At 50.5% G+C, this 10518-nt stretch overlaps 2 protein-coding genes across 2 annotated transcripts; one reads left to right on the top strand and one right to left on the bottom strand.

Moving 5' to 3' along the window:
- Positions 1–4080: 4080 nt before the first annotated feature.
- GUITHDRAFT_121429 (hypothetical protein) lies at positions 4081–4443 on the bottom strand (the record flags this gene model as incomplete). The annotated part of the gene is made up of 1 exon (XM_005819345.1): positions 4081–4443. The coding sequence occupies one exon, from the start codon at positions 4441–4443 to the stop codon at positions 4081–4083; it is 363 nt and encodes a 120-aa protein (XP_005819402.1).
- A 1157-nt stretch (positions 4444–5600) lies between these two features.
- On the top strand, positions 5601–9749 carry GUITHDRAFT_148652 (hypothetical protein; the record flags this gene model as incomplete). The annotated part of the gene is made up of 4 exons (XM_005819344.1): positions 5601–6899; positions 6942–6983; positions 7289–8713; positions 9111–9749. 4 exons carry the CDS (start codon positions 5601–5603, stop codon positions 9747–9749), a joined length of 3405 nt encoding a protein of 1134 aa, XP_005819401.1.
- Between the last annotated feature and the right edge of the window lie 769 nt (positions 9750–10518).

Below are 10518 nucleotides of genomic sequence, written 5' to 3'. Positions count from 1 at the left end.
AAGGTTTTCTTCCCCCTGGGAGAAATGTCCTATGGGTTTTTGGATCTGCGATATAAAAAAGTCTTGTCTCGGTCACGTGATGTGTCACGTGACCGGTCAGGTGAGCCTGTCAGCCGGGTCACGGCCCCTGTCAGCCGGCTGACATGTCACGGGCCTGCTGACACGGTCCGCTGACCGGTCACGGCCGCCCGGAGAGATCAGGCCCCCGGCCAATCTCCGGACACTTAGCCTCCTGGCGGGCCTCCAGGGGGTCTGAGGCGGGGCTGAAGGCTGCAGTCGGTCTACTGACGGGCCCGGCCGGCAGGATCCGTCGAGAAACAGGGGGGTCAAGGGAGGTTTTCTTCCCCCTGGGAGAAATGTCCTATGGGTTTTTGGATCTGCGATATAAAAAAGTCTTGTCTCGGTCACGTGATGTGTCACGTGACCGGTCAGGTGAGCCTGTCAGCCGGGTCACGGCCCCTGTCAGCCGGCTGACATGTCACGGGCCTGCTGACACGGTCCGCTGACCGGTCACGGCCGCCCGGAGAGATCAGGCCCCCGGCCAATCTCCGGACACTTAGCCTCCTGGCGGGCCTCCAGGGGGTCTGAGGCGGGGCTGAAGGCTGCAGTCGGTCTACTGACGGGGTTGTTGTCGCAGCCAATGCACTCCCGCAGTCCAAAGTCAAGGCGGTAGCCCGGCTCGCAGCTGATGCAGGAGGTGTACCCAAAATCAGAGTAGGTGCCTTCTTCACAGTCCTCACAGTGGGTGGCGTTGGCGTCTGCGTAGGTCTGCGGCACGCACTGGAGACAGGCGCTGAAGCCGGGGAGGGAGACCGAGCCCTGGTCACAGGGTATACACTCCCCGGATGCTGCAAGCGAGTATGTTCCGCCTGTACAGATCAGGCAAGAGGATGTTCCGGGGGATGGGGCGTGGTAGCCCGCCGAGCAGTTCTGGCAGGTGAGGGAGGTGTTGGAGCCTTCGGCTCTGGATGCCTTCCCGATCGGGCACAGAGAGCAGAAGCTTTGGCCGGAATATTCCTGGTAGCTCCCCGGGAAGCATTCCGGACAAAAGGGGTTTGCGGGTTGGGGTCCATGAGTGCCTGAGAGGCAAGGCCTGCACGAAGATCGGTCGGAAAGGCTCGTCTGTCCGAACCCGCACTCGATACAGGCCGTTTCCGAGGCGTTGGAGAAAAAGCCATCGGGGCAGGCGGCGCAGGGCCCACCGTCCGGCCCACCATAGCCGTCGTCGCATTCACAATCGGTCTTCCTGGTGGAAACTACCGGTACAAGTATACACCCCACCCTCGCAAGTATAGTAGCCCCCAACATGTCCACCAGAGACTTCGGAAACCGGTCATCAACATTCGTCAATAGGACCCTACCCCCTCTGATCACAGTGATCCATACTCAAAACCACCGGTATAATCATACACCCACCCACCCACCCCCCTTAGCAAGTATAGTAGTCCCCAACTACCAGAACTTCGAAAGCCGGTCCTCCGCGTTCGTGGATCCTCCTCGGAGGATACGGTACCGGGAGCAGAATAGATGGGTTTTCAGATATATAGAGAAAGGGGAGCCTCCAAAGTCGGGGGTGCGGGAGCAGAATAGATGGGTTTTCAGATATATAGAGAAAGGGGAGCCTCCAAAGTCGGGGGTGCGGGAGCAGAATAGATGGGTTTTCAGATATATAGAGAAAGGGGAGCCTCCAAAGTCGGGGGTGCGGGAGCAGAATAGATGGGTTTTCAGATATATAGAGAAAGGGGAGCCTCCAAAGTCGGGGGTGTATGGCTTCGTCCTCGAACAACAATCTCGTTTGGATACCCATCAGTTTGATGATCATGATTGCAATTCTTTACGCCATCGTTCTGTGCACGGGAAGATTGAGTTGTTTCAAAGTTGCAGCGAACGCATTCCTGCAACCTCTCGCGCCTGGATACCAGAACTATGACTATTTATTGCAAGACAACAAAGCCACCAAACACAAAAAGACTATGACAACGAAGGGGTTCTTCCCAACCCCGGTGTGTGCATTTTGAGGATGGATAGTTCAGATGTATTGCTCAACCGAGAGAAGCAGCACCAGCTTCATCACGGTGTCGATGGCAATTTTGTAATACAACCAAGCCTTCGCCTCCCGCGCGTCCTCATGATACTGCAACCAGCCCAGGACAAACTCCGCAAAGATTAAGACGCAGCAGATCGAAAGTGTGCCCCTGCCAGTCGACGAGTTGTACGCACGAGACGGCAGCCAGACACCTGTTGAGAAGAAGAGAGCGTCACCTCTACCGGTGCAAAGGAAGGCAGGAACCTGTAGGATTCCCAAATTGATCGTTCTCAAGAAAGCTTTGCGACGTCAGAGCGTTGGCGACGCAGGTGCAAAAAGGCGACGTCTTGCTCGGATATGTTCGACATTGTAATTTGAAGGCTTCAAGGACAACACTGTAATTGCCGCCATTGAAACATGTTGCGTCCTGACAGGCATCGATCTTTTCGACGGCGGACTTCTCAGTACCACGGGATGAGGGCTACAAGGTACGAGGTACGAGGTACGAGGGCTGGAGAGGGGATGAGGGCTACAAGGTACGAGGTACGAGGTACGAGGTACGAGGTACGAGGTACGAGGGCTGGAGAGGGGATGAGGGCTACAAGGTACGAGGTACGAGGTACGAGGTACGAGGTACGAGGTACGAGGGCTGGAGAGGGGATGAGGGCTACAAGGTACGAGGTACGAGGTACGAGGTACGAGGTACGAGGTACGAGGGCTGGAGAGGGGATGAGGGCTACAAGGTACGAGGTACGAGGTACGAGGTACGAGGGCTGGAGAGGGGATGAGGGCTACAAGGTACGAGGTACGAGGTACGAGGTACGAGGGCTTCAGAGGGGATGAGGGCCACTGGATACAACTGACGAGAGGTACGAGGTGCATCTTCCTCCATCTTCCATCTTCCAACAACAAGATATCAACAAACTATAGTACACATTTCTACAGGAAATACCAAAAATGAAATATATATATCAACAATATTCTCTACAGGAATACAGACCATACACCTCATGACATATAGTCAACACTACACAACACCCCATACAAGTATCCAATGGCTTCTGAAGCCATACGACACCATGCAAACACTATATTCGCCCCTGTTTGACGAAAGTGGTTCCTTGAACCCCGTATTTATGCATGGCCTAACGCAGTATAATCCCTCTACATGGGCTGTTTTCATGTATATGTTAGAAAATTCGACGTTGCCATTCAAAAACTTGCACAAGATACACGAAGAGATAGAAAATGACTCGTCCGATTTCTCGAAATGGATACGGGCAGAACAACAATACTTGAATACTGACATTCAGTATGATATGCTGAGAAAGAATGTAATGTTCTTGAAGAGCGTATTACAGTGCTTCCAGCGTATGTACATGCAAGAGTCCAAGACTCACTATGATCTTGTAAAGAAAGCCTTCCAAGCTATCAAATCAGCCATACAAGTTATGCAAGACGTTGCAGGCTTCATCGACCGTTCAAGATCAGTACACGCGATACAGAATCAACTCTCTCTACCACACGAAGTGCTTTCAAATATCTTCCAACAAGCCATGTCCTACCACCTAAAAATACTCCAAAAATCCCTCATATACTTGGATTGGAAACAACATCAAGATAATATGACACAGTTCTTTTATGAAAGAATCGTTGGAAATACGAGTTCACTGACACAACCGGAATTCATACAAAATCTTAAAACAGAACTTTTCAGTCGCTTACCTTTTCTATCACATACTCAATGAACAAATACAATGGTTGCATTGGATGTTTCAACCACAATTGAGCATGAAGTTGGCGTATCCAACGGACTCAAACACGCAATCAAACGCTTCGGACAACCACTAAACACTGCGATGATACATCGCAGGGATGGTCAAAAATGGTTGTGACAATGGCATGAAATAAGCAGCCTTGCTGGAGCCAACAAGAGGAAAACAAACTCCCATGTCTCCATCCCCCGGATGAATAACCCCGATAGGATGGTTCAGAAACCCCCTGTAAAACATTCCAAATCAATAAATGATAAAACACAAAAACTACAAGTGGCATCACGCGATTGTGTACTTGATCATGTCCAGAGACTCCACTAGATAGTAAAGATTTTGCTCCATATCTTTCCTCTGTGCAGCATCTAACTCCTCAGAGTTCATCCCATTCACCCCCACAGCAATCCTCTGCAAAATCTTCTCTTCGAGAACTTCCAAGCGGTATTCAAGCGTCTTCAGCACTGGAATTAAATAGTCTTGCTGCGACTCGTTGTAAAAACGAACAGAATCCACCAAAAATTTTACTCGTGTCTGCATGTTACGAACCTCTTGCAGCAGTTCCTGCAGTGTCATCGTCCTATCCATGAAACGATTCAACCATTTCAAAATCTTCTCTCTACTTGCAACAACAAAAGGAGTGATCATAGCCGCAAGCAACTGTAATCTCTGCCGCGTGTTTGCAGAACCGGTGTATCCCCTATAACTTGAAGAATCTTGTATCAGGGTCGTTGGTGCATGTTTGTTTTCGTTGTATTGCATCGTGGGAGTTTTGGATTCATACCAAGGTGACAGCATTTTGACACAATCCTTTAGACAGTACCTTTATATGAAATAATAGGTCATTCTTGAGTCAGAACCTCCCAAACACCCAAAAAATCCCCTCACTTTTCCCCACATACCACAACAAAACATCAAACTTTTCGAAAAATCACTACAAATTTCACTCCATTTTCTCTCACAAATTACTCAAAATACACAAATATCACACAGGAATCCATCCGAACAGCACTCCCGCATGCTCCCAGGGCCTGGAAGGAGTGGTCAAATTGCTTAAATTTGACCATCTACGACCACTTTTTAGTCAATTTTTGACTAAAAACGTTTTGGAAAGGTGTTGTAGTCAATTTTTGGCCAAAGATGTTGTAGTCAATACTTGACCAAAGATGTTGTAGTCAATTTTTGACCAAAGATGTTGTAGTCAATTTTTGACCAAAGATGTTGTAGTCAATTTTTGACCAAAGATGTTGTAGTCAATTTTTGACCAAAGATGTTGTAGTCAATTTTTGACCAAAGATGTTGTAGTCAATACTTGACCAAAGATGTTGTAGTCAATTTTTGACCATTAGAGGAGTGTTATGGGGAACAATCTTCACGATTCACATGTGCCTGGTGTTTGCAGTGGCTACCATGTGGCCTGTTGCCTTTTCACAAAATATCACATTGCAAGTCTCATACGTGATTGGATCACTCACAATAATCACAATACAAAGAGTAAACAGCAATCATTGCATTCTGTATCAAGTCGAGGAGTGTGTTTATGGCAAAACCCCCCCGTTAGAGGTCATCACATTGATACATGGCACGTTGCACAAACTTTTTGCGGTTGATCTCACACCTGATGTCATATTTCAATACGGGCAGTTGGGAGTCATGCTCGGTGTATTTCTCAACATCGCATCATTGATCTGTTCTACTGGAATAAACTCAAAGGTATGCAATTTTCATGTCTCTGTGAAATCATATTGAATTTTTTTTATTTTTGTCGCTTATAGGTTTCACAAAGCCCCTAACAAGCAAAACACATGCCGCGCCTGAGCAAGAGGCGTACAGAGGAACTGAGAAACGCGGGCGGTGGGCCACACCCCCCTGCCTCTGGCATGAACCTAGAGACCCTCATGAGCGCCTTCCCCGAGTGGCACGACATGGGCCTCTGGCCCCACGACAGGCTGCGGACAGCGCTCTGCGCCAGCCGCGGGATCAGGGCCCTCGTCAAAGAGACCCTGAACCGAGACAACCACTGGATCACGACGGTCCGTGTAAACGGATACCGAAGGAGAGACATGAAATGGTTCCTCTCAGGCATCGGGGCAAAGATGGGCCTCATCGGTCGCTTCACGCTGTACCTCGAAGAAGGGTACGGCTACAGGGGTGCGCGCGTACACGAATTCACCAAGAAAGTCTGTGGAAACAGGTCCCTTGCCCCGGGTCCGACGGACCTCATTGTCGAAGTTTCCACCGCACTCGGCCTGTTCCACAAGGAGTGCATATGCCACAGGCTCAGATCCCTCGACGTCAGGGTCCACGTCGAGGAATGGGAGCACATCAACAGAATGATCCACAACAGCCGCAGCACCCTCTCGGAGCTCTCGCTGTGCAGATACGACGGGAGCATCGACATGGGTTCCAGTGATTACGCCTGCCTGAACGTGATCAAACTCTTCAGCGGGGACTTGTTGAATCTCAGGCGCATCAGCCTCGGGGGCGTCAAGATCGATTACGTGACTGCCCTTTGCATGATGCGTGGCCTGCAGAGAACGGATAGTGACCTCTTCTCGGGAATGTTCCAGAAAATGCACAGGCTCGACACCCTCGAGTTCATCAGGACCGACTTCCGCACCAAGAAAGTGTTCAACCACAGGCTGCTGAAGGAGATCGAGAACGAATGCCATCGCAGGGACTTTGTAGCGCACCTCAGTTTTGACCGCGTCAAGCTCAGCAACCTCCACATGATCTCGAAGATGAGATTTCTCACGGAGCTCAGCTTTGAAAGAATCGAGTTCAGAGACTGCGGTGTGCAAACCTTCCTGGACAGCACGAGCGATGTGTTGCCAAACGTCACAAGGCTCGCATTCGTCGACTGTGGGCTCTGCATGGAGGCCATCTGCAGAATCGTCTCCGTCCTCCACGGCGAAAGGCTGCAGCATCTCGACGTGTCCCGCAACAAACCCAGGGAGTTGTTGACAGCGCAAGCCACAGACCGCCTCGTGACAGTCCTCTCGAGGTGTCTCGTTGAGTTCACCGCTATGGAGACGCTCAGGATGGAAGACATGAACAGGGAGGTATGGGCATACCTCATGAGGTTCCAGTACATCGACCTGAAGGTGCTGCTCCGGGGCTGGCCCCGGTTACATGGATCCCTCAAGGTGTTCGGATGCAGAATGAACGAGCTCTCCAGAGAGAGCGTGGTGAAGCTCGAGAGCATCCTCCCAGAGCATTGCGTCGTGCATGCATGATTCTGTCGTGGATGCACCCTGGGGCGGAACGATTGTTGTTGTTTTTTTTGTTGAATGAAATCTTGGTCGTCGTCCGACCACTAAAATACGGAAAAGGAATCTTTTTTTTTCTGTATCTTTTTTTCGGTTTGTGCTCTGTGTGGTGAGGCAGCGGGGTCCGCTGCAGAATACACACACCCGACCACCACAAGGAGATGCACAGGCGGATCCTTCCCGAACCCCAGGGGGCGACTCTCTCCATTTTGAGCCATGAACAGGCAAAGACTCCCGACCTGCCTCGGAAGCTGGAGATACTGACGGTGGCGTTTCTCTTCATCTCGAAGGAGGCCAGGGTTAGGACGATAAGGGAAGGTGATGCGCCCTGGTTCTCCGTGATTGACCTGATCAGCGCGCTGTGTGGTGTCGGAGGCACCAAGGAGATCAAGAGTGTGATGAAGCAGATTCCATCCGACATCACGTCGAGGTATCTTCAGAGGCACCTGGGGGGGAAGAAGGACACGCGCGAACCGACTGTGGACTATGATGGGGCGATCAAGGTCGTCGATGCGATCTTCGAGATCTGTGGCCAGCATGCTCAACACAGGGACAAGATCATTGCAACCTTCAACCAGTGTGTGAGGGTCAAACCAACGATTGAGATTTTCCCGGGTGGGAATATTCGAGTGCTTTACGCCTGGCCGGAACCGCTGCTTGCTCTGATGGACGTCGTGTCCGTTGTCTGCAACAGAGTGAATGACCCACAACAGACTCGCTTTGCAACTGAAACTTTGGGATCGATCTTCAATCGTTTTCCGGAAACCCTCGATGATGTCGATTACTTCCAGTTTTTTGGCCAGGGTCAAAAAGAGACCCCGTGTAGCAACCTGGACACCGCCTTGAAAGTCGCCACACACATCCAGAGCAGCACAGCAGCACAATTCCGCAGTGTGACTATCGACACGCTGAAGAAGGTCTTGGCTGGTGACCCGAGTCTTCATGGAGTACTCGCCCGCAATCGTCAGTCGGGGAGTGCATTGTCGAACATCGCGCGCGAGAGTATTGCGGGAACCCAGACAGCGGGGGACGTTGAGAGAGAGCCCAAAAGGCAGAAGGTGGACGATGCATCCGACATGATGCTGTTGAGGGTTCCCGAGCACTGGAATGCCGACGAGTGCCACCGGGTGGTTGTGGAGGTCACGAAGGTGGTGGAGAAGAAGATTCAACTGACTGAATGCAAGACGGAGAAGCTGAAGGTGAAGTTGGAGGTGAACAAGGGGGACCTTGACCGGTTGAAGCAATTGGGGGAGAACATGAAGGTGGAATTGGAGATTGGCAAGGTGAAGGTGGAGCAAGAGAAGTGTTGTGTTGACAAGGAGAGGTCGACAGCGGAGAGAATCAAGTGTGAGATGGAGATGGAGAGGTTGAAGATGTTTTCTGCGGCCAACAACAGGGAGCAATCCACGGCAGAAGTGAGAAGGAATCGGACGAGCTTCGACAAGTGGACACTGGCGAGCATCATTGAGCGCAAGTTGGCGAAGTGCCCGAGGCACTTGATTGGGAGCATTCCAATGGAGCACTACCCGAAGCTCGACAGGGCCCTGTCGCAACTGTATTTGAAGCAGAATGGTGTGCTTCCGCCGACGGACGGAGTCTGCTATTTGACAGACCCTTCCGTGGCTATCCATTCGTATGACGACTATCAGGTCATTGCTTTGTTTTTTTGCACTCTGCGGCGTCTGCCCCTCTGAAAACTTTCTCACACAGTTTCTCTCGACGCTGTACAAGGTCTTGGAGGACCATGCCAAGCAGTGCGCCAGGGATGAGAGGCAGATGACACTGAATCCGTTTGTCAATCGTTTTGAAGGCAGAGGATACTGATCAACGATTGTTGATTGTTTTTTTTGTTGAATGTTCTCCTGGCCCAAAACGAGTCATTTGTTCGCTGTTTTGATTTTTTTCTGTTTGTGTTCAATGAATCGATCAAACAAACACAACACCTTGTGTGGTTCAAAAAAACGACAGAGTATGGGGATCAACATCTTGTCGTGTTGCACATCCGATCTTGTGAGCTATTTGCTGAATTCCCTTCCCAACCGTCAGATCGTCTGCCTTTCCATGACGTGCAAAAGCATCCAGCACATCCTACAAGGCGAGAGAGTCTGTCGCCAACTGATACAGAAACGCCTGGAGAGGTGCCGCGAGGCTCACTCGGAGATGATTCGTGCAATGGGCCTGCAGTGGGGGGCTGTGCTGTGGGAAAGGCCCAAACGGCACAGTGACATGCGCCTGCTCTCCCTCTACTCGTTCGGGGGCTGCATGTTGTGTGGTAGGAAGTGTCGTACAGTGTACGAGGGCTGGTCCATCAGAATGTGCAAGAATTGCTTCATTTTCGAGACAGTTGGGGAGAGGATCATCGATGTGGCATACGAACTCGAACGGAACCAGTACGCGCATCTCCCGTGCAGGGTTCTGCAATACAGGAGAAAGTTTCTCAAGTCCGATATTGAGGCGATATCGGGGAAATACCTGGATTCCGATGACATCGATGACGCGTTCGCGAGAAAGCGAGACATGGAGAGGCAGTGGGAGCTTGACTTGGAGAGGCAGATGCTGCATCGACAGCTGGAGGAAAAACGTGCACGCAGGCGGGCCAAGGTTTCTTGCGCCTGCGGCGCGGTCGTCTGCCAAGGGTCCTTCACCGCACACCAAAGATCCTTAAAAAGCACATTCGGGGGATGAACATGCTCAAACTTTGAAATGTATATCCGACCAACAAAAAAACAAAAACAACACTCATGCAATCCCCAACTGGCTGAAATGCTCACAAGATTCACAAAAAAGATGTCCCCGATCGGGAGAGTCGTCGTCACCATAATCAAAAGGCTCATAGCGCTCATCAAGCTGTCCCTCAACATGCTCCACCATTGGAAGGCCCAGAACGTCACATGCGAACAACTCGTACAATTACAAAGAGACACAATAGAGCACAGGCTGTACTACTGCAACCTCGAACTCGCACTCCACGACTACCCCAACACATACATGAGGAATAGGATAATAGATCAAATACACTCAATCTGCATCACCTATCGGAGAATCGCCGACTACTCTATCGTCAGTACCCCCCTGCACACTCCACCACCACCCAACACTGAACGATTGAAAACAACAGCATATCGTCATGACATTCCCAGAATACAGAAACAGGAAGATAAGAGATCTCGTACAACTCATCGAATTACAAGAGACAAAGATAAGTACACTCGAACAAGACCTCAGGTACACACACACACACACAACGACACACACACACACACGAACAAAACACACACACGAACAACACACACACACACACACACACGAACGACACACACACACACACACACACACACACACACACACACACACACAACACACACACACACCAACGAGAAAAACGAGAGAAACGAGAAAAACGAAAACGAAAAACGAAAAACGCTCCATCCCTATATTCTAACAAAACATACAG

This window comes from Guillardia theta (genome assembly GCF_000315625.1).
Source record: "Guillardia theta CCMP2712 unplaced genomic scaffold GUITHscaffold_229, whole genome shotgun sequence".
In the NCBI taxonomy this organism is placed as follows: Eukaryota; class Cryptophyceae; order Pyrenomonadales; family Geminigeraceae; genus Guillardia; species Guillardia theta.
This window is presented reverse-complemented; position numbering and strand designations above follow the sequence as displayed.